This window comes from Psittacula echo, assembly GCF_963264785.1.
Source record: "Psittacula echo genome assembly, chromosome: 4".
NCBI classification, from domain to species: domain Eukaryota; kingdom Metazoa; phylum Chordata; class Aves; order Psittaciformes; family Psittacidae; genus Psittacula; species Psittacula echo.
In genome coordinates this window covers 55,673,638-55,697,682 of record NC_137738.1, presented here as the reverse complement: position 1 = coordinate 55,697,682, position 24,045 = coordinate 55,673,638, and the positions used below count along the sequence as shown (strand labels likewise).

Below are 24,045 nucleotides of genomic sequence, written 5' to 3'. Positions count from 1 at the left end.
CAGTCTCTGGGTAGCGTAATTGCCACACAGTACCCTTGGCAGCCAGCAGCCAGCTCTGTGAGGGTTCACATCACGGCTGCTTTTGTACAGTTGAGTCAAGTGTATGTGGTATTGTGAAGGTAGTGTGAAAATTGGAACAGAAAGCCCTCAAATGGGCAGCAAACCCTTTCTTCCTTTGAAAAACAAAGGAAATGTCGGAAGGTGTGTCTCATACTGGATATAGCACTTGCTGTTGTATTAAACTTACCACATTGCATGCTGAAATTCAGTATCCATCACAGGTACTTGACCATACAACATTGGATGAATACGACAGATATTACTGATCCCTCTGCTCTGGAGAGCAGACTGAGGGTGCAGCTGATTCTCCGAGTGATTTGCTGGAGGGCAGCACTAATGAGAAACCCCAATGTGAAAAAAGGAGCTTATAACTGGGGGAAAAAAAAATCCTATGAATCCTTAAAAAGGGAAATTCAGCTCAGCTGCTCCCATAGGGAGTTTGCTGCCAAGCTTTTTTTTTTTATGGTATTACTGCAGATCAGCAGTTCAACCTCTGTATTACAGACCTTCCTTTTAAAGCTTGCCAGCTGTCCTTCCCGGTGACTAACAGAACATTCTTGCTATAGATGTGCAAACACATGCTGAATTTGTGAGACCAGAGAGTGGATATTCACTGGTAGCAAGATAGTATTTGTCTATGATTCACAAACATAATAAAGTCAATGTAATTTAACAAACAAGTCATTGGACGAAATAGATTTCAACATTGTGTATCATCAACAGACTTAGGTGCAGTGTGATATCTTTCAGAGTCAAATAATAATCTTCAATTCCTACAATAGCACAGCATTTTTATAATAGAAAGGAGTTCCTGTAGTACATGAATAGCTTATATATTTTCGTATCCTGCCTTATAAAGGAGCACAATTTAGAGTTGTAACTGCAGAAAACCACAGACAAACACAGTAACTCATTAATTTAGTATAATGACAGGGTTGTCAAGGTCAGAAAGAAAATATCAAAGGTGATTCTTAGGGAAGTACTGGTAAACAACTTACCTTTATGTACTATCAATGAAATTCAAGCTAAGCATAATTTATCTTTGTTATTGTAAAAGCTTTATAGTGAGAAAAATGACAATTAGGTATAATTTTTTTTATAAAAAGCTGAAATAACTAATAACAAACAAAAGAAATTAAACGGAAAAAAAACCACGACTGCAAATCACAATCTCACATCTTTTGTCTGTAGAACATATGTGCATTTTTCTTTCTACTAAGCAGATTTATCTGAGGGAAAAAAGAAAGGCAGGAGGAATTTAGTCCCAAAGAAATTAAATGTAAAGCAATAACTGAAAAATGGCTAAGCAAGATATACTAGGTTATCTTATTGCTTATATTGTAGCAACCTAATTTATTTCCTTATATCCCATTGTGTAATTATAGGTCTAAGCTAAGCACAATTCAAGAACATAATGTCAGTGAATATTACCTACATTTAATGTTTATATCTTGTGATGTTACAGTATTCCAAATAGCAATTTGTGGATTAGACCTTGGACTACCAGCCGCAAAAGGGCGTTTTCCAGCTGCTGTCAGTGTTGCTTGTTTGTGACAGGTTCTGTTCATGCATCCCTTCCTGTTAGCGCTTAAAAGACACATCTTCACGTACTTGAAAGCACAGGTATGTTTAAATATTTATGGAATGAGAGGAATTAAAAATCTTCCACTGAAAACCTGTTAGTGAGAATCTGCATCTTGAAGGACACATGCTGCAGGTACAAACAATTTCTAAAACTGGCTATTGAAATCACACTAGCACCCTAATATATCTCATATTCACAATAAAATCTTCTTTCTGTGGGCTTTGTCTGGAGTAAATAAAGCATCCCTTGACAGAACTCCTCTCCCACAAAGAACATACAGAGTCATGTCCTGTGTGTAAAGATGAGTAAGGAGTAGCAGATGTTAGATGTTAGAAGTATTCACTGAGTCAGTTTGTGTTTCTTGAGAGACAGTAGTTAGGGGCTGAAAGGTGACATCTTCATACTTTTAGATCTGTTCTTAAACACTGTTTTCGTGAGTGACCAGAGCTCCTGATTTTGCAGAATCAAATAGTCCAGTGATAGTTAAAGTTCACTTACCTTTGCATAGAAAAGAACTGGAAAGATGCTTGCAGATTCTTACTGTCTGACTTATGAGTGGTTTCTTAAAACATCTTTGTGCTTAACTGTTGGTAAGGCTTTCTGCTCTGTTTTGTGCACAGTCGTCTTTGAGGTGGTATGTAATGCATGTATGGGAAAGAGGGTGCTTACATCTTAGGTACTCGCCTGAGGAAGGCAATGGCAGACTCTGCAGTACCTCTGCCTCGTCCTGCTTTACTCATTTGCAGCTCTAAATCAAGGGTAAGAGAGCTTCTTCTCTTCTCCAGTGCAAAGTTAATTGAGTTGGTATAATCTGCTGGTTACTAGTGACTCCAGGAAGACAGAGTGGAAGGGAAACCATGTGTGCTGAGCCAAGCGGCTCTTACTGGTAATAGATTTTGGTTGCCTTCTCCAAGATGATACAGGGGCCTGCCCATGTACTTCTCCACCTTGTTTTGATGCCAACTGCTGGTGAAGTTAGACTCATAGAATGGCCCAGCTTGGAAGTGACTTTCAAAGATCATCTGGTACAACCTTTGTTTGGAAAGATGAGATTATTTAGCACCCTGTCAAATCACATCTTGGTGATGCGGAAACTCTGGTGATGGGGACTCTACCACATCCCTAGAGAGTTTGTTCCAATGATTTATTGTTCCCAGTGTAAAAAATATATTTCTTACATTAAGATGAAACGTCCTCAGTGTACCCATTTCTCCTTGTCTTCTCCATGAAGGCTCCTAGTGATGAAAGAGCCTTCATCTTCTCATAACCACTCTTTAAGTAGTGGAAAACAGTGACAAGGTGAGAAAACAGTTATTTAAGCTCACCTGTTCAATGCTGCACTGCAAGGGAATGCAATAGAGGTATTCACACCTTTAGGGATAGCTATGAGCAGTGTAAGGAGTAACTGCCCCCCTGCTGTTTGGTGCCACCTTCCCTCTGTCTTCAGCACAGAGGATGGGTGCTCTGTCTTCCAGTGCAGCTGATGAAGAGCACACATCCAGCATTATGACATGAACTGTGGATTGAGAGGGGAGGTGTTGAGTTTTGTCCACATCCCATAGGTTACACTGAAGAATGAGCTTCCCTCAGATGTGCCTCCTATTGCTTGTGCATGCTAGGGCTGCACTAGTAAAATGCTGAAATCCACAGCAAATGAGAAATGTGCAGAGGATGTTATCCTTTTAGCAGTGACCATCTGTTCTGGCTAGCTTGGCCCTGTCCCTCCTTGCAGTGACAGGAGAAGGCCATGTGCCACCTCGCCTGCACCATATGCCAGGATTTCATGAGTATGCCCAGTAGTCCTGCCACCATCCCTCCCTGCCCCAAGGAGACAGCTACTGCCAGCAGTGTGACTTCTGAATTTGTTCTTGTGTCTTGTGTATTCATGGTTTTGCAGAGACTAGTTACTGTTAGATGTGTTATACGCTGTACACATTACAGGCTTGTCAGGGGCAGAACAGATGTCCTGTGCAGATGAAGTATCTTGTGGCAGTTCTTTCAGACCTTCTCCCTTTTCACTTTTGGTCTGTGAAGGATGGCATTTTGAGGACTGCTGGAGGAAGATTTCACTGTAAAGAGGCCTGTCCATGCCTTTTATATTATTAGCTCTGATCTTAAAAACAGAACTTGCTTTTAGCATGGATCTTTCCCATTTGTAATTTCCTTCATCTGCTCTGCAGCTCTTTGGGGCTGCTTGAGCCTCCCAAGAGCAGCATGGTCCCGCTGCAGAACCGGTTCTCTTCTGAAAGCTTTTGCCACTCACTGTCTGGAGAATCTTTGAAATGGGTGGGTTTCCACTGCACACTCTTGTTTTTCAAACAAAGTTTCAGGCAGTTTTTCCTCTGTCCAAAAATTGGCTTTTATATTTTTGCAGTTCCCCCCAATTTAATATGTTACATAGGTATCTCACATGTAAAGAGTAATTTTATAAGCACTGAAATTCTGGAATTCTTGAAATCATCCAAAAATCTTTTTCTCTTCAGATAATGTGTGAACAGACAAAGAAGTTAAAAGGGATGTGATCATTATTTGACAACACTTCGTGTACTTAGCGGTGAATTGCATTGAGAGAGCGAGTCACAGGTAATAGGCCCAAAGGAAAGAGAAACCAAATTGCATCGTCTAAAATCAAGGTAGCAACATCTGGAGTAGTTTTCCAGAACTATGAACACAGCCTTCTCCTTTGGCTACTCCAGACTTTTTCATTAGGAAAAAGATGCAATCCTGTAGCTCTGGTTCCTGCTGTACAGTTGGCATTGAACAGCAGTGTGCCCTGCACAATTCATTAAATCCTATTGTTAGTCCACAAAATCACAACTCCTAATTATCTGTATCCTTTTAAGGAAGTGAGATTAAAGTCAAGTTTCTTTGGATGTTTCTTACCCAGGATTTTCGTTTCCTGGTAACATACTGGTGGTTTCTAAAACATCTTTTAATTTTAAAGTCGCAAGGTCCTCTCACAAACATTTGGTGCTTTTCTTTTTTATCACTGGTTCTCTGGGTTTATTGCTGAGTGTCTCTTTATAAAACCCAAAACCACAAACCACAATTAAAGACGGTTTCATAGCACTTCTTTGAGAAATCCCTTACCCAGAGTCTATTGGCAAGAAGATTTTGCTTCTTGCACTGCAGGCAAGGTGTTGTTTTGTTTTCCTTCAGAGGCATATGGGGCTATATTTTCAAGGAGTTAACGGTCCCCACAGGGGGCAGATTTTCCATAAGTATTCTACATGCAGAACCTTCTTGATTTATTCAGCCAGATTTAATAAATCTGGTCAACTTGCACATTATGAACATTCCTGCTATTTGGGTGTGAAATTACTGAATTAAAGCATATGTCTAAACTGCAGGAAAACTACCCTCAGTCCTTGTCTGTTAATCACCGGAGGTGAGGACCAGATGGAGTGGTGTGGCTCTTTTTTGGCCCAGGTTTCCTTCCCATGGATTTGAAATATGCCTCTGAATCCAAGAGTAAAGCAGTGCTTTTGGGTGTTACTGTAGAGCAACAGGTCTCCTGAATTTGTGGAATAGTCATGAACAGAATAGTCCTATCCTGTCTGATGGATGATACAACCGCTGGAGTACACTTTCTCTCTGGTAGAAAATGCTGTTATTAACTAAATAACCCTGCTCCTCTCTGCTGGAATCTATCCTAGTATTTTAAGCAAAGTGTTAGCAGGTTGATTTGTTGATGTTTTTCCTCTCTCTCTTGACAGCTCCTAGACTGTTTTGTCATCCCAGTGGTGATACTGCTCTCCTGGTTCTTCTTACTGGTACGATACAAGGCAGTACATTTCATTGGGATTGTGGTCTGCATTCTGGGCATGGGCTGCATGGCAGGAGCAGATGTCCTCGTTGGGAGACAGCAAGGAGCAGGTGAGTAAGGATGGTTGGGTTGTATGGCCAAGACCTGTTCAGAGAAAACATTGACCAGAACGTAACAGACTGAAACAAAAAAAAGGGGGAAAAATTGCCAAGAAAGCCTGTGCCTTCATGGATCCAAAGCACTATTTGAAGTCGCTTCTTTGTCAGGAGAGACAGAGAACAAAAGTGGGTCAACACTTAGAAGTCAGCACTGCTGCAAATGGACTTCATGGGCTCTGTGTCTTCAACACAGGTCACCCTCTGTTCAGGCAGGGGGGACAAGCTAAATACTTGTAGTTTCACTCTGTTTTGGCTTAGTTGTTTGACTGCAAATCTCAATTGCTTCCTTTCCAAATTGGCTACATCTTTGAGTCATAAGCACCTCTTTTGTCTACTGTGTATCCTAAATTCTCCTCAGCTTTGATCTATTTTTTGTACAGAGGCAGGGTCACTAGGCAGATGCTAAGAGACACTGAACCTGCATGCTGACTGTACCAACTGGGTTTTGCACACAGTCTCAAGACTAAAAGTTTGGGATTTGCCTCTGTCATTGTTGAAGAGAACCTTCTTGTGTATAAAATATTCTTTTTTTTATGTGCAGCATCATATGAATAATGTGTGTGTAGCTGTTAATGCAGACTAGAGTTAGATTTCATCGATCAACTTTCCCTGTCACATTGATTTCTCTAGTGCCAACAAAATTATGTGGGAAGGCTGGAAATTCTTTTCAAAGATTGTCAATTAGGCACAGTTTTCATTCTTAATTAAAAGCACTGAATTGTGAGCTGCGCGTAATACACTGGGATTTGAAATTCTTGACTCAGCTTTCTGAATACAAATGCAAGTGCTGTAAGAACTGCATTTGCCAGGATGCTACTAAATAAAACAAGGGAGTTTGTGGCAGTACTCACTTATCTCCCTGCCCCATTTTATCCCTGTCCTTTATACTGAAAGGAGACTTTCGATTCATTGGTCTCCTCCAGAAATAACCCTTCCTCAGCTAAAAAGGAAAGAATATACTCTCTACTGTGAAATCAGCCAGCCAAAGCTGCATTCGGAATGATTGATTTCAGAGGAACTGGGATTTCAACCCTGGGTTCCAGAGAAAACATCCTGTGCTCAGTAATCTAGAGAGTAACATGGTAGGTCAGGTGAGTTCTGGATCAGCAGGAGTGTGTGGGGCAGTGGACCTCAGCAAACAAGGAGCAGATTGAAGAACACTGACACTTTGCTATCAAACTGCAATAATTAGGTATTATTTGCCATGTATTCATTGCTAAAGGACAGGTATAGCTGTTAGGTAAATTTGTCCAAAAAAATCTGTTAACATGCATTATTGCCTTTTAATTTGGACCTGCACATGAAAAACTGTGTCCATGCTTATCACTATGTGGAGAGACTGCAGCTTTCTTTTTTTAAGTGGCAAAATAATGTTATTAATGTTGTTGTCCTTAGCAAAGTAAAATAGATCAGCTGGTATAATTTATCTGAAAGGGTAAAACTATACATTAAAAATCTGTGGTAGTTTACCTCTTTTTATTGTATCCTAACTGATGTTTTACACATTACTCAATATGAAAGGCAATTACTTTGTGCTCTATCACCTTACGTGTCAAGTATACCTTAAAATAACACTTTCATCAAGTAATACCCTTGGTACTTGGTGCTCCTGTAATACACAGGGGTCTAAAATGCAGAGGTCCGAGTGTTCCATCCAGATTTTGCGAAGCACTTCATAGCTCTTGCTTACCACAGTCTCTGAAAACCATTCCCTTCAGTCCTGTTAATAAGTATATTAGCGTATGTTTTGTCTAAGATGGGACACATTGAGACTGATATTTTGATATTATGATAACTACAAGCAAAAGCAAAAAGAAACACCTCATAATGCTGGGGGTTAAGGTAAAAATGTGGCAAAGTGGCCAAGTGAGAGTATGGAAAGCAATCATGTCAGAACATAGTTCACATTGAAATTATTTATGCTACACTATAGTCCACAAAACATTAACTCCTCTCTGGACTGTATGAATTCTGCTTCCAGAGAACATTAGAAATGCTAATAATGATTAATGCAAGTTGTGTTTTGCCAAGCTATGCCTTGTGTTTCTTCAGAAGAATGACCTACACCATTAAATTGGTCAAGTGAAATTTTGTTAACCTAAAAGTCTTTAAAGTGTCTCTAGTCAGTCCTTAGCAATGTAGACGCATGTAGATCTCACATCCGTGAAAATACATCTGTTAGAATAATGTCAGGTTTGGGGGAAAGTTCCAAAGTCAGCCCCTTGAGGAGCAAAGAAAAGGTATTTGACAAGCAGGATGCTAGGAATTTTTAGTAAAGAAACCAAAAATATAATAGAAAACATTTTTATGCCAGTATATAAAATTTTGATACACTAACTTCCTGAGTACCATATGCTGCTCTAGTCACTGCATCTCAAAAAGAAATGACCAGAAAATAAGCCCATAGAAGCAATAGAGAAAGGTGAAAAAGCTATTCAAGCCTAAAATGGCTTCAGGGTGAAGAGACTATAGGCAGACTGTGATCTTTTATCTCTCAGAAAAGGCAACAAAGAGAATAAGATAAAGGTACATGAAGTCTTCACTGCTATGGAGAAGGTCAATAAAGACTGATTCTTAAATATTTCTCATAATCAGAAAATTATGGGATCACCAGTATAATTTTGAGGTACCAGGCTTAAAGGCTGAACACATGAAGTACTTTTTAATGATAGACTAAACATATACAGACTTCACACAAATTAGAGAAGAGTGCCTCAAGTTCTATGAAGTTTAACGGTTTAATGCAACTTTCATCTTAGAAAATTCCTAATCTGCTGAGAACTGGCTGATAAATATCCCCCTGTGTTTTCCTATTTCTTTACGCTTTCTTCAGCCACCATGTGCTGCCCAAGGAGGGTTCTGGGTTAGGCAGACCCGTGCTCTGACCAGATCTTGGCTTCCTCTTCTGGGAGAGCCCTGGAGGTTGAGGCTCACACTCTCTGATCATGAGTGCGCTTTGGAGAGGACCATCACGATGTGGTGCTTGGGGCCATCCCATTTCTATGAAAATGCTCAGCCTCTGAGCTTTGTTTCACAAATGCAAAAGGATGATATTTTTGTCTCAGCAGTTCAGTGCGTCCAAGCTGTAAGGTCAAAAGCTTTTTCAGCATTACTTCCCCGAAGTGTCAGTGAGTAGCTGTAATAAATACCAAATGAGTGAGCTCAGTGAGGGATGTTTGGAGCCTCTTTTGGAACATCAAATGCATCAGGGATAGGAAGAGGTTTTGTGAAGTGCTGATGCTTATTTTAAATTAAGGGAATCTTCTGAGGCTGACTGCAAAAGAAGGCTAAAAGGAAAATAACTACCAAATCTTAAAAAGATAAATGGTCAAATATAAACATGCTGTCAGTCGAGGTACATGTAAAACAGAAATTCAGTGGGAGACTGGATGAGTACATGGAAGAGAAATCTAGTAATGTTTGATAAATACATAGAAGCCACATCTCCTCTGAGCTTAAAGATGGTGAAGACTAAAACATCATTAGTGGAGGTATTTTAAACTTTACCTCATTCCTATTTGTCCCTAAGCAACTTACACTTTTCGGGCGCATATAGCCCTTTTTAGAGACAGGATATTGGGTAAATGAACCCTTGGTCTGTCCTCTTATAACTGTACTTATTTTCATAAGTTTCTTTTCACTGGAAATTTCAGCACTGTAGCTTGGAATGAAAACTGAAGGCTTAAAAGAACACCATAAGGAAAAATGTTGAAAAGGTCATTTTGAACCAAACGGAATGTTAAGCTTCCACTTTTATTTACTTCAGTGTGTATTTTACAAATCCGTAATAACAAAAAGGCAGGAACCTGATAAATCAAGAGGTGTTTTTAAGGAAAAAAAGGGGTTTTGCTCTATATAGGTGAATCACATTCTACCTGCAAAAAGAAAATAATAGTAGTAAAATAAAAAAGAATAGTCACTGAAAAGTGCCACTTGGTTTCTATATTTTTTTACAAATTTCTCAGGTTCTTTCAAATTCTGTTGTCTACAGCAAGGATGATGCTTTCCCTTCATCTCTGCTAGACTTTCCTGGGGTATTGAATGACAGCTGGTGAATTGATAGGACATTTGCAGTCAGCTTATTAACCCAGATATGTGCTACTTAATGACTGAGGATTGAAATCTCCAGCAAAGATTTTGCAATGGTTCTAGACAACACATGGTTGTTTTGAGGCATTCTGATTTTTTCCCCTGTTTATTCCTAGGTGAAAATAAACTGATAGGAGATCTCTTAGTACTGGGTGGAGCAACACTATACGGCATCTCAAATGTTTGTGAAGAGTATATTGTCCGAAATCTGAGTCGAGTGGAATTCCTGGGTATGATCGGACTCTTTGGCTCCTTCTTCAGTGGAATTCAGCTGTAAGTGAGCAGGTTTGAGCCCCAAGGTCATTCAAATAAGTGCAGCTTTAGCCTCCGACGAGGTACTGTAACCCTCTCTTTGAAGGTAGCCATAACCTGTGGAGAATGGGTGTCCTGTAATTCCAAAATTTGCATTAGTTTTCATATTTCTGATTGATGGATTTGAATAACAGCACAAATTTATACGTAAGTATTCTAATTCAAGGACTGGTATCCTTGAGTAGTCACATAGGGCAGGAGGAATAGAAGATACATCCTACCGTCTTGTTTATGGAAGACAAGTAGGTACTTCACATGTTGATCTGACCTGTGAATAACAAAATATACAGCTCTCTCTTTCATAGTTCTAAAAAGTCATTTAGATTTCTAAACAAGTAGAAAATATGTCCAGTCAGAAGGCATTTTACTAATTGGCTTGTTCTGAGTAACTACATTATGATATGGCAGAAATAATGAAAATGCCTTTAAGAAACAGGCGTTTTCACTTCAAAATGCTTAGTACTCAGATGATTGTTGCAGAGATTCCAGGAACTGCTGAGACCTGTCTATACTGACATGTAACTAATGAGCAACTCACCTGCAAGCCTAAGAGTTGAAAGGTAGTTCCCAGTGCTGTAATACTGTGACTTATGAAAGTGTAGTAAATGTCACCGTGCAAGATTGCCACAATTTATGCAGATCTGTCACTGGTTCTTGTCACACAGAATAACTTTTGGTTATTAGCCAAAACCAAGTTGCTGCCCTACATATCTGAGCTATTCAGCTTCTAAGAACAGAGACTGATCAAAACAATGGCCCACCAATTCCCACTTAATTAGTTCTATTTCTTTAGCCAGAAAGCTTATTACATTTATGGGGAATCTGAAACTGTGACTTAGAATTATTTATATTAACTGGCTGCAACACAAGCAGTTCCTTTTTTAAAAATACAGAATTCAAGAGCGTGTAAATATGCCTAATATCTTTGGCTAAAACTTTTGTTGCATACAGTATTCATGATAGTTATGTACTAGCTGATTCTCAGGGCATCAAAGCAGTGCCCTTGTCTTGCTGTGTGTGTGTACATGTTATGTACATGTCTCATATTCCTGAATTTAGAGTGCTATTTTCCCCCCTAGGCCCAAGCAATTCGTCACAATTCAGGGTCTGTGAGTTGTTTTGGTGGGGATAAGAAGCTGGTTCTCGGACAAGGCATCTGTGTATACAGAGTACACAACTGGAAGGAAACAATAAGAAACCATTTCTCTGTTGAAAGACCTAAGGTTTTTCTAGTCAGCCTTTGGCCCAAAAGTTCTCACCAGCAGCTTTTTCTCTACCAGTATCTGCAGCGTTTTGCTGCTAGTGCTTTTCTGGCACTTTGTGAAGACTTGACCACACTTAGTTCATGTGTGTACTTTTTTAACAAGATGGCAGAAGCTTGCATAATGGGAGAGACCAGTAATGTTTCTGCTACTTGGTTCCATGTAGCCATTCAACACTTCCTTACTTTTACCTATAATGGAGAGCAGATGTCACATAGATGTGTGTTCACAGATGTTTAATCTAACTAAGTATATCAGTTGTTTGAAAGAGAACCCAGCTCCCCATGTTAAAATAGCAGACTCTTTCTCCGAAACACTATTGGCCATTTCAGTGCAACATAGAACCTTTAGGTCCTATAAACTGAAGTAGTCTAGGGAAGGAATGTCTCAGAAACAGGGCCATTTCCCAGTATGCTAGACACAGCAAAGTTTGGTTAGCATCCACAAAGTGATTGAGGGTGGAGAAGATGTGTGCTACTATCACTGGAGGTTGAAGTCTCATGTTTACAGGGAACAGTACAATTCTGAAGAAGGGAAAGCATCGAAAAGTATGTAGGACTATGCTGCATGTATGAAGCACAAAACAATACCTTCACAGGTGAATGTCCCTTTTCTTGACATGCACTGATCTCAAAATATATAATTGCAAAAAAGCTGTGGTATTTGCCTTTTATTCCATGTGTATTTACAAATATCTACATAAGTGTGGGTGGTTTATGTTAGTTCGTGCTTCAGCTCTAGTACAGAGTTGTGTCTCCAGGAGGACTTTCCAGTAGGCTGTTGTTTCCTGGACCAGTTTAGCAAGAGTGCTTAATATTAGACCGTAAGGTAAAATAAACCCAGATAATGCCTGCTGGACAGCAAATGAAGGGCTAAGGTGTCAGGGCAAACAGTGGAGGAAGGAGTCTACTACCCAGGCGTGGTGGAAAGAGAAGTTTAGAGGGTTGAATGTGATTAAAGCAGGGAAGAACTGTATATCAAAAAAAAGAGTAGAAATTAGTTGACTGGATTTGGGGATGTAGCAACTACCTAGCAAATGGACATGATGATGTCTGATGGAATCACATAATCTTAGAATAACCTACTTTGTAATGGATCCCTGAAGGTAATCTGGTTCAAGCTACTACTCAAATCAACTCATAGCTAACTTCAAAGTTACATCAGGTTTCTCAGGAACTTGTGCATTTGACTTCTTAATATCTCAAAGAATTGAAATTCCAGTCCTGCTGGGCAACCTGTTCAAGTGTTTGACCAATATTTTTTTCCTTATAACTAATCAGAGTTTCCCAAATTGCAACTTGAGTCCATTGTCATCCATCATATCTTTTCAGTAACTACCCGTGAAGTAAAGACAGCAGATTTACTATTTTGCCTGCCTTTCCCTTGGCTTAGCCTTCTCTTCTTCCCACTTAACAAACCCTGCTGTTTCAGCATCTCCTCTTACATCATGTGCTCCAGCTGCCTGACCATTGTGATGGCATTCCACTTTACTCTCCAATTTGTCAATATCTGTCTTATTCTGGGCAGCCCAAAATTGGATACAGTACTCCAGCTGCTGTCTCACAAATCACGCTGGTCAGACTCTGGTCAGACTCTTACTAACACATCCCAGGATGCTGTAGGCCTTCTCTGCTCCAAGGACATATTACTGACTCATGTTCAGGTTGATGTCCACCAGGACTCCAGGGTTTATTTCTAAAAAGCAGCTTTCTATACAGTCAGCTGGGAGGTTATATCTCATCCTCTCAGTCATTCCCTCCCCTTTATTTACTGAGCCAGTCATAGAAGGCAGTTAGCTTGGTCAGGTACAGTTTGCTTTTGAGAAGTCTGTGTCTGCTGTTTCCAGTCATATCTTCTTCATTTCATGCAAAGTCTTCTGATGAGATGTGCTCCATAATCTTCCCAAAAGTTAGCATAAGGCTGGCCAGGCCATAATTTTTGCTCCTTTTGAAACTGGATGATTTGTCTCTTTTCAGTCATCAGGGACCTACTCCAATCACGACAACCTTTCAAAGATCATTGTGGTTCCAATTCTTCAATGAATTGCTCTTACTCTTCTTTGTTTCACAGAGCATAATGAATCACAGACTATACCATATTGTTTTATATCTCTTTTGTATCAGATAGGCAATAGTATGAAAGCAGTGTTCCTATGTTTAAGTTATAGCAAAACTTGTTTACCAGAACAAGAGACACTGCAGTATGTTTTCATTATATTCTTCAGGAATTGCTGATAAAAGAGACATATGCCTTATGCATCAAAGACACTTATAATTTAGTTATTTTACAGACAAAATAATCTTATTATTCTGTACACAGTATTGGATTTAGCACACATCAGCTGCAAGCAAATTAAAATTTCTAGTATGCAACTCTGTAGACCGGATTAATTTGGAAAGCACTGAGTTTCTGCAGTTTCACCATTAGACTTGGTTTTCCACATGCCATCTTTTGTACTAGGTACTTTGGTTTTCAGTCGGAGTAATTACATGTTTTATACTCATTTAAAATCATGTCCAGACTAGCATGCAGAGTTCTGCACAGCAGGAGTTACCTGGAAACCACAGATCAGAGAAAGTGGTTAGCTGAGTGAAGACCTATATCATGAGATACCTCATCTCCAAGGGTCTATTTGCCTGTATTGGAAAGAGCTGACTTGTTACCACCTTAGAATTTTCTGGATCTGGGATTTTGATGTGAATATACGATACAAGACTTGTAAGATTTTGAAAGTGGACTTTTGTGGCTTGGCCTATCCTTTGCTTTGTTTCCTGACTTTCATTGCTGTGACTGTTTGATCTCTCTCAGTGTGTAACAAATAATAGTATTCTCACCAAAGCCAGCCTGTAATATCTATTTATGTGACACAGCAGAGCCGCTCTGAAGGGTGAATAACTCTAACAGATACATTATTAATTACTGAAGTTCAAAACCTTTCAGAATGTTAAGTCGGAAGAGTACATGAGGATTGAACATATGGGGGATAGGCACTTTGGGCAGGTATAGAGAGTTGGAAATAAACCTGTGGAAATTTTATTCTGTCACGTCTGATTACTGCCCTAAAGGTCTTTCAAATACACAGGCACAGGGATAATGCCAGAGTGGATTAGCAAAGTCTGATTGCATTTGGTTCCTACTGAGATTTTTTTGTAATAAGGTTATTTATGTTGTTTTGTCCAGCATTTGAATTGAATGAGTGGAAGTAATATAACTTCTGTTCTCTTCCATCAAATTTTGCCTTCTCTTCTCTTATAGTGCAATCATGGAACACAAAGAGCTGTTGAAAGTTCCCTGGGATTGGCAAATAGGTAAGAAAACACTTTACCTCACTGCAGATAGTTGCTGAAGGAGACATGGAGACATCCAGCATTTGGGGAAGCAGGCACAGAGTTTCACAGGAACCAATGTTTGTCACTTTTCCACCAGTTACTGCCAAAGGTTGAACCACATGCGCCATCACTGTTCTAAAATGATATGTCCTCCCACTGCCATCCTATGCCTTCCTTGCACCATTAGGTTAAGCATATGTGTGCTGTAAGATAATTATGCAGAGAGCTGTGAAGTTAAACAATAATAGGGTTCCAGTTCTAAGATTCAGTGCAACACATGGGATGAATAAACAAGATAGTCATTAAGAGCCAAACCTTTTCAATGAATGTCAAAGAAAGAAAATGGAACCTAACAAAAAACCCTAAAAAAGTACTTTCATTGCATATTATAGCCTCATAAACTCATTTCCAAGGGGAGCATTTCTGTATGCAAATGGTTAACTGCTTTCCAAGTAGTTTCAGTGGAATATAGCAGATGTGTCTTTTAGACAAGTTTAGGTAGCATTGTGCACAATGAAGCTCTTAGAGTGTTCTGCTATGCAGTGAATTGACTTTTCTCATTCCAGTTTGGAAGCTGAGTTTATGATCTAAGACTCCCTTCTAATTAGTCCAACAAATTATTTGCTTTAAAAGCAAATCAACATTTAGGACAATCCTTATAATCACTTTTTCACTACTTATAACAATGGAAAAAATAAAAGAATACTAATAGTATAGGGCTTATGTACTTAGCAGAGGATTCAAGCTTTGGTAACACCTTGACAATAGTTTGTTACCTACTTTCAGAACGAACATCAAAATGACACCTCAGAAGGCAACTTGATGTGGGGAATCCCTGAGGACGGGAGATACACCTTATGGAATACACTGTTCTTTTCTTTAAGCTTATTTCACAATTTCCTCTCATCATCATAAACCTTAATAAAAACTGCATCTTTTCCAAAACACTGCACCTAGAAGTCTTGGAGATTTGATGGTTGAGCTATAAAACTAAATGACAAATCAATTTAAAGTATCCATGGAGAAACCCACTCAACTGTGTACTATAAGTGTATTGGCCTTCCTTAATCTGAGATAATTAGCATAATTGCATCAGTGTTTGTTTATACTTCATGATAAGGAGCTCAGGGACATAATTAATCTGGTACTGATGGAAGTAGCAGTGGTCATAGTGAATTAATCTACTATTCATGTAAACTTCCATGGGAGTTCTGTTGTTACTCAGCATCAGTTAAATGTACTATTAAACTAAAGTCTTACTTGTTCTGTAATGCTGTTAAAATGTCATTGAAAGTTAGTCACTGATTCTGAAGAGTCCCTATGCTTTATAAGGAGGAGATCATCTTAGCAAGAGCATCATAGATATGTACTTGTTTTGTCAGAGCAATAATTGGATATGTAATGTAGTTGAACATGGATGAAATGGTGACAATTATGTGTAGTTGTGTGTTCTTCCCTGGCTTCCACTGCACTTGGTGTGCTTTCCATTGCGTTGGCAGTGATATGAGGTTGTCAGTAGTGACTGACAGATCTGTGTCAGAGTGTTCACAGCCTTGTCCTGAATAGTTATCCACTATGACAGACTCAAACCTGCAGTCCAATAGAGTTAAATCATCAGCCTTCTGAATGGTAAAGTCACTACCTAATAAACAGACAACCTAATAAATAACTCAAGGTGGCCTGTTGCCATCTGCCATAATTGTGCTATTAAGAATGGGTGAGCTACCTTTCAACTGATGTAAAATGCAAATTATTTTTTAATATAATGATCTCAAGCCGATCTGTTGTGTCTGTCACATTTAAAACAGGCTGTGGCCCTCCTGGTTTTAATTTTTGAAATTCCTCTGATATATAGCATAATCTTCACACTTAGTATAAATCAGGGTAGCTCTGTTTGAAACCTTGAAGGTTTGAGTATTAATACTTGCTGACAACCTGACTGAAAGGAGAGTGATCATACTGCTCTATCTGAGTGGTTTCATGAGACCATGACATGTTTTGTAGAGTGATAGGTGAAATAAGAGCAAATAAACTAACATCAGTTTTATTTAAGAGAAAAGACAGTTTTAATCTCCAAGGAAGTGTCTCTTTTTACAGGGCGGTTGAATATTTCTGGATGGTCTTTATTCGAAGAAGACAGTGTGAAAAATCATAACCAATTCCATTTTATCCCAATGTAATGATAGCTTTTGGAGTAAAAATGTGAAAGCTAAACCATGCAACATTCAACCAGCATGCTCAGAAACTAAACAGAAGTTCCCAAGGCATGTCAGTTTTGGTGGTACTTGGGCTACTTTAGAGCAGTCCCTGCAGGCAGATCCTGCCCATCTGTGTGGAGATTCCTGGTTTTAAGAGAAGTGGGGAAATACTGAGGGTCTGGGGCTTGTTTAGCCTGCAAAAAAGAAGTCTTTGAAGAGTTACCTACAAAGCAGTTATCAAAAGGGCAGACAAGGTCTTCACAGCAGGGCATGGCAGGAAGATGAGAGACAACAGGCGGAAGCCAAAATGAGAGATTCAGACTGGATAAGAGGAAAATCTTTACCCTGAGGGCAGGCAGGCAGTAGAACAGCTTGTGCAGAGAGGTCATGTAGTCTTCATCCTCAGAGGTTTCAAGACCAGGCTGAGCAAAGTCTTGAGAAACTCAGTCTGATTTTACAGCTGAGCCTGATTTGAGCAGGGTTTGAACTAGGGCTTTCTTCCTGCCTGAATCACCGCACGTTTCTCTGATCCTGAGTGCCCAATACAGACACTTGTGTGGTATTCACACCCAACCAAGCAAAATTGGTGACCTTACCCACTAGGGTGAACACTGACAGACAAGATGGGACTCCTTCCACCAACTTTAGATACCTGGGATGTAGACATCTTACTTAAATGAATAGTCTCCTTTACATCAGCAGCAATAAACAGGCATTATACAAATCATACTGTGCCAAAGCTGGTGTCTAAAAGAGGTTGGACAGTCTGCACCCTAAAATTTCCCAGTCTCTTCATTGACCACCAATCCTCAGTATGTGTCCAGAGTTAGGTGTAGTGAATCCCACTCATAGCTGCCTTTATGCACATTGAGTTTCAGTTCAGGACAATGCCAGGACATCTGAAAGGAGACAGTTATGCATTACAAGCCTCTCAGTTTTTAAGACACACCAGCTGATCAGCAGGTCATTACAAAAGCACCTCCTGACTTACCACCTTGCTTCTGTTCAGTGTCTGAGCACTGAGTCACTTGATGCCAGTGACTCAGTGCCTGGGTAGACAGGCCCCAGCACCTGGAACTGCAGCAGTAGTAGCAATTCCCAAGGCTGCCGCTTGCAGTTCCCAAGGAAGCTGAGGCTCCAAGCCTTTGCCTTCAAACATATTTTAAGTCTGAAAACTGGCTGTCTAAGAAGCAGTATCTGAAAATCATATGACGCATTCCAGTTTGCTGTTGTCACCACAGAATGCTGTCCAGGTGGTGGATGTTACATGTAATTTAAGATGTAAATGAATGACACTTTATATTCACCTGTGATAGGACAGCTATGGTTTAAGCAATTCTCCACTGGAACTGAAATGCCCTTTGGAAAAGCAGCCTGTGAAGTGCATGTAGTTGGCTGGCAAATAATGTGAACACCAAGGCAGTACCATGAAATTATACTGTTGGTTGAGAGTGCAACCCAGCAGAGCACTTGAATATATGGGTTAAAACCAGGCTGACTAACAGGAGCTGTGTGGACCAGCTGGTGGTTTGCAGACTGTACTTTGAAAATGCTGACTTTGGGTGCAAAAGGTCTTTTGCGCCTGATTTGTTCTTTATTTAAGCCTGGAAGAAAAGCTGACTTAATGCTTATGTATGCAAACAATTTGTCATTGATCAAAACTATGCTCCATTTGATGCAATTGTTTGCCTGCTACTGAAGAACTGCAGATTTTGCATAAAGCAACTGTTTCAAGCACTGCCAAAGACTGATTCTGTTGTTACCCATATACATCGTACACCTGAAAAAATTGCTACCTGTTAGTAAAAGTAGTTCTTATATTATCCATATCCTGAATATAAATATAAATTCAAATTCATTATCATGCCATAACAATTGATACGCAGACACTTGAACACTAACATTTTGTGTCTGCTGTGTTTTTTTCAGATGGATATGCACTTCAGTTCAGATGCTTCTAAGGGACTCAAGCTGTTACAGCCAATTTTGTCCTTTAGATAACTTTTTCAAAGAGTTTTTAACTAAGTAGATCTGCAAGCAGATACAAATCATATGGGCTTTTTTTTGTTTCTTTTTCCTTCTAATCCCTTTCAGGACTTTGGCAATCAGATTTTCTGCAACTTTTAGTCGATAACAACATGCTCTGAAGAGTTAGAGTGAGTCTAAATTTAGGTTTGTGCACATATCAGCTGGGAATTCTGCAGCATACGGCAGCCTAAGAAATATCATTTGCATGAGAGCAGATGAGTGGAGTGTTTGCTGGTTTCTTAACTTCATATTGATTAATTTGCCTTGGGATTTATCAAGTAATAACTGAAGCAATGAATTCTTTCCCAGTAAGTTATTTAGGTTTTTAAATGAAATTAGATTTTTGCTGTAATGTATTTTTATTATATTAGTGTCTAACAATCTAATTTGTGTGAGGCACTCTGTAAACATGTAACAAGAAAGACTCTCAGCTCTGGAAAGCTTTATTAAGGAAGGCAGACAAAAACGGATAGAGGAAGAGAGGTGCAAAACTGTTAAGTGATTTGTCAGGTTTGGTGGCAAAATAGAACTAGGACCTCTGTCATTTGAGTGCTGTCCTCATGCATCCATCCATTGGCTCATTAACTCGTCTGCAAATACTTTTGCATTCAATTTTTGGGTCCATTCCCAGAAAATATTGTGTGCTCCATCCAACTCAGCTGAACGCAGTTGGTGTTGGGGACATTCATCTCCATCAGAGAGTAGATTTGACATGTCTGAACACATAGTTTCATTCAAATTTATGCTGGAAATGAGGTATTCACTAGTAGTGAAAGACACCAATTTTAAACTGCACTGCTGTTATGGAAAGCACAGAGAAAGGACTTCATGTCCACTGCTGACATGGTTTTCACTATTTTTCTTACATATTTAGAATTATGTTCTTAGTCTATATATATATGTGTATCTTAATAATTTTAATCCGTGTTTCTTTGAAAATGTGTTATTCATTCTTTTCTAAAAACACAGCCTTCTTCCTACCAACATAAGTCATTTCCACAGGCTGTGAAGGGTCACTCTGCTTCTTGTTTCTCTTCTGCAGGCTTGTTGTATGTTGGCTTCAGTGCCTGTATGTTTGGCCTCTACAGCTTTATGCCAGTGGTCATAAAGAAAACTAGTGCTACTGCCGTCAACCTCTCCCTGCTCACAGCTGACCTGTACAGCCTCTTCTGTGGATTATTCCTCTTCCACTACAAGGTATGTGGAAATGAGAGATACATTTGGGTAATAGCAGTATGCCTGAAGAAATGTCAATGCAGAGCAATGAAACAAAAGAAGCCTCCAAGCTTTGTTAGATCTACATGGTAAAATTGCAGATTTCTTTTATACTTCAGGTTTCCCACACCAAAATGAATTTTATTTTATGATTCCCAGTTTTTAAAGAGGGCTTATTTGGTCTTATTGTTATGAATTTTGAGTACCTGTTCACCAGCAACTGTATCACTAATTTTATTTTACTTATCAGAGGTAACTTCCAACTGCTGTGACCAGACCCAGGGTGGCAGCACAAAGGGAAGGACTCTTCCAAAAACCCCATAGGACTTTTTTTTTTTTTTGCCTGAGAACAAGGAACATGCTGAATTCTGAATCATGCTGATTCTGAAATACAACTCATAATTATCCATGAATTGCATCTTACCTGTCAACCAAACCAGTGGCTTTCCTGTTAGTGTAAATGCCAAATTGTGCAGCAGATTTGTGTTGAACTTTTACCTCTCAGGTGTTCTAATATCTAAAACATCTGACACACATTTTGTCTCCAATTAAAAGAAGTGGCACTTCATTATTCACAAGTATCTCCCCAGTGTCCATCACATGCAAGTAGCATCAGGATGCTGGAGGCGATTGGTTTGCACCATCATTTGTTCATAAGAGGGAGGTTACTTGATAGATAAAATGGTGGCCCAGAGAGGTGTTAGGTAAAGGAAAGCCTTAAAATTCTGAGTATCTAACCAACTGAAATCAGACTTTGTGATAGTAATGGTACCTGAGTGAATCTGAATGAGACAATGAAAGTACAAAGCTTCAGAGTTCAACACAAATTTAATTTTTTTCACTGTTGCCTTTTGTTCTGTTTTTATGGCTTGAAGAATTTTGCAGAGACAGGAAAAGCAAGTATAGAAACAAAAATTTGACTGACAAAACAATATAGAGGTTGTCTGCTGCTTCATGGGTCTGTCTAATGGTGATTTGATTCCTTGTTCTTTCTGCCTGACACTTCAAACCCAAAGTGTTTGACATTAGGTATTAGCTGAATATTGCTGTCTCCTGTTAATAATTTTATTTGAAACTCAAAGCAAAGTATGTATAGCTGTGCTAGTTCACTATTTCTAAGAAAAATGGCTATATTACACTGTAAAAGGCAAATTTAATTCTGAAAACGGTGGTGGTGATGTTCTAGCAAAATCGAACTCTGTTAGAGGGAAAGACTCAAAGGCAGCAGGAGTTGGACAGCTTTGTGCTCAGCATTGCTCATACCTAACAAAAAAAGCAATTTAGAAAACCCAAACCTTAAACTTCAGGCCAGAAGACAAGACTCAGAACTGGAAGGTTTTCTGGTTGAAAGCAGGGTTTCATCATCTGTCCTGATAACTGGTTGAGTTCCACCTCTAAAGTAGCTGGTGGTCTCCTCTGCCACTTACTCATCTGATTAGAAAACTGAAAATCTTTCTTCCACGGTTAATGTGTCATGCAGTCTTCTTCATGAACTCTTATCAAACTCTTACTTCAATACACGATGACTACATCAGTTACAAACCTTCTTATTTCCAGCATAAATTTACTTGTGACTTTTGGTCCACGCATTTTTCTGCCTAGAGTATCCTTCAGCATAAAGAATGCCCCTGTCTCCTTAGCATTTTACTACATTGACACACCAATAGGCAACAGTTGTATCCTCTCCACACCCCTAGTTCACTAATTAGAACAAACCCTTCTCTGCACCTGTCTGGTTGCATTTCATCCTTCCTGAGGTAGTTCCTTCAACTCTAGGAGCAGGAAAGGTCCCTCCAACACCTGGCGCAATGCTCTTGTCTCTCCATTTCTCCAGGAAGCCTTTTACCCCAGAGTAAAACTATATTTACATTTTTCATCACTGCTTTTCCATCATGGTTTTACTCACCCTGCAGTTCATATAACTTACGTGAGTCTCCCCTTTGTTCTTCCCAGCTGAAGCACTGATACTGAAATGAACTCTGTCGGGACTTTGTGAAAGGGACTTCACCTGAAATGTAATATCAACTTCCCAAGCTGTCCGTGTCTCTTTTCGTACACAATTCAGATTGCAGAAAAAAGAGAGGCTATATTCAGAGATGATCTAGATTTAAAGCCCACTTAGTTATGTGGTTCCTTCTTTAGTTGCCATGTTTTTATCCTTAGACAGGTCACCTCCTCCTTTTCTTTCTGGTTTACTATCAGGTATCATTTTATATGAGGAAGTAGAACTGTGAAATGTGCAACTTGCAGTCAATAGTGAAGTCTATCCTTAAATGCTCTAAATTAATTCCTCTCCTAAGACTGTGTACACTTGCTTGGTTTCCAGCTTCTAAAAAGCCGTTTCGTTCCCAGCTCAGCTGTGCATCTCCTTCAGACATGCAGCTCCTTCTGCTTATTGCTGCTCTGGCCAATGGGCACAGCCCTACTTCACTGGGAAGCAAATGGCTTTATGCTGAATTAGGACCAACTGAGTGGTTTAGTACCACTTGCAGAATATAGTTTTATGAGTCTTTCAAGAAACAGTTGTTATTTTTTCCCTGCGCTGCTACCTTTATCACCAGATGGGTTTATTGCACCTATAACAGTAAATCTGTGAAAATCCATAGAAAATGCAAGAAATTACTTTAGCTGGGTTTTAGAGCCTCTGAAACCAAACTGGGAAGAGATTGTACTTGAAGTGTTTGGATTCGCTAGCATTTTATTTTTTTATCATGCAGACTTGCAGCATCATGACATGCAGGACAATGAGCTTATATTTATATTCTTATCCCATATGCAGATATCTTTGTAGCACATTGTACAGTTCCCAGGCCCACGGAAGCTAGAAATATGCCATGTTAACTTAGCAAGTATACAGTTAACGTATAATTCAAGATGTTAATTGTTTAAGCTTTTATTGTATTTAAATGTAATGACTTATGACTTGCAATTTGAGGTAGATGACTAAATTGTAGTGCATCATTCTTAAAATTATCTGCATCCCCCAAATAAAAGCTCTCTTTTTAGTTCTTCTGTAATCAGTAACTGACTCCAGATACCCCAGTGAATGAAGGAATGTGTCTGGCCTCTTTGGTGGCTGAATATTTACAACTGCCATAGGATTTAAATATAAGCCTCCATATCTTCAATTATTTTTTAAAATTCTCACCGTATTGATATATTTTATAGAGTTTTGATATTCAAAACTTTCCTATCTGTTTTCTTTTCACCTTCTTCTTAGCACAATTAAATTATCTTCTGCTTTGAAAAACAAACTTAACTTACTATTATTGTTATTGTTGATGTTGTTATTATTGCTGCTGTTATCCTGTACTATCACGTTCATCTTCACCTCCTGTCTTTCAGACTCATCTTTTGTTTTGATTTGCCCTGGTTTCTTGGTTTCTGTGAACTTCAGTGTTCCCAGGAGTACTAAAGCCAGTCTGCATAAGGTTCTTTCCCACCCTACCCAAGGAGGAGGGAATCCACAGTGCCCTCCCCTGGTGTGGGAAATGAGCCTGCAGAGAAGAGCCAAGAGGCTGCTTTGCTGGTTGGGTTTCATCCATGCTTTCTGTCTATAGACATGGTGGTAAACAGCTTTGGAACCAGAAGGATGCCTTATAAATGTGATACATGCTGTGTAGAGGGATATCTCAGCATAGCATGGAAGAAATTTCATGTTCTGAGTAACAGGACTGGCCTTGCCCTGTCAGAGACTGCAATAGCTGTTCTTTGTCATGCATACGCTGACACCAGTGGTGATGGGAAGCTCAGGGCCAGTTCTCTGAGTGTATGGGTTGACACTTTTGTACAACTTCAGTTGGTTTTTGCCTATGGCGTGTTCTTTTTTACATTTTAGTCTCAGTCTTGGCTTCATTTTTATGTGAATTTTTAAAGTTCGTACTTTTCATTGGCAAGCTGTATGTTGTGCTTTAGTCATTCTAAGCAAATTGGGTTCTCACTAAATAATCTAAGCAGTTTATTTTGAGTTTTCCACCAGCTAGAGCATGCATACTGATTGTGTTCTGCACCAGTAGGTCGAGTCACTCTGTATTATATCATTA

The 24,045-nt window shown here is 39.3% G+C and overlaps 1 protein-coding gene across 1 annotated transcript in view; it reads left to right on the top strand.

Annotated features, from left to right (window-relative positions):
- The window catches only part of SLC35F1 (solute carrier family 35 member F1), a gene marked incomplete at both ends in the record, with an annotated part of 245,584 nt that overhangs the window by 205,619 nt on the left and 15,920 nt on the right, over positions 1 to 24,045 (top strand). Inside the window, 4 exons of the mRNA XM_080616701.1 lie at positions 5,362 to 5,521; positions 9,775 to 9,931; positions 14,488 to 14,540; positions 19,830 to 19,984. Of these exons, the coding sequence (XP_080472827.1) occupies positions 5,362 to 5,521; positions 9,775 to 9,931; positions 14,488 to 14,540; positions 19,830 to 19,984 (525 nt within the window). The remainder of the gene's footprint in view (positions 1 to 5,361; positions 5,522 to 9,774; positions 9,932 to 14,487; positions 14,541 to 19,829; positions 19,985 to 24,045) is intronic.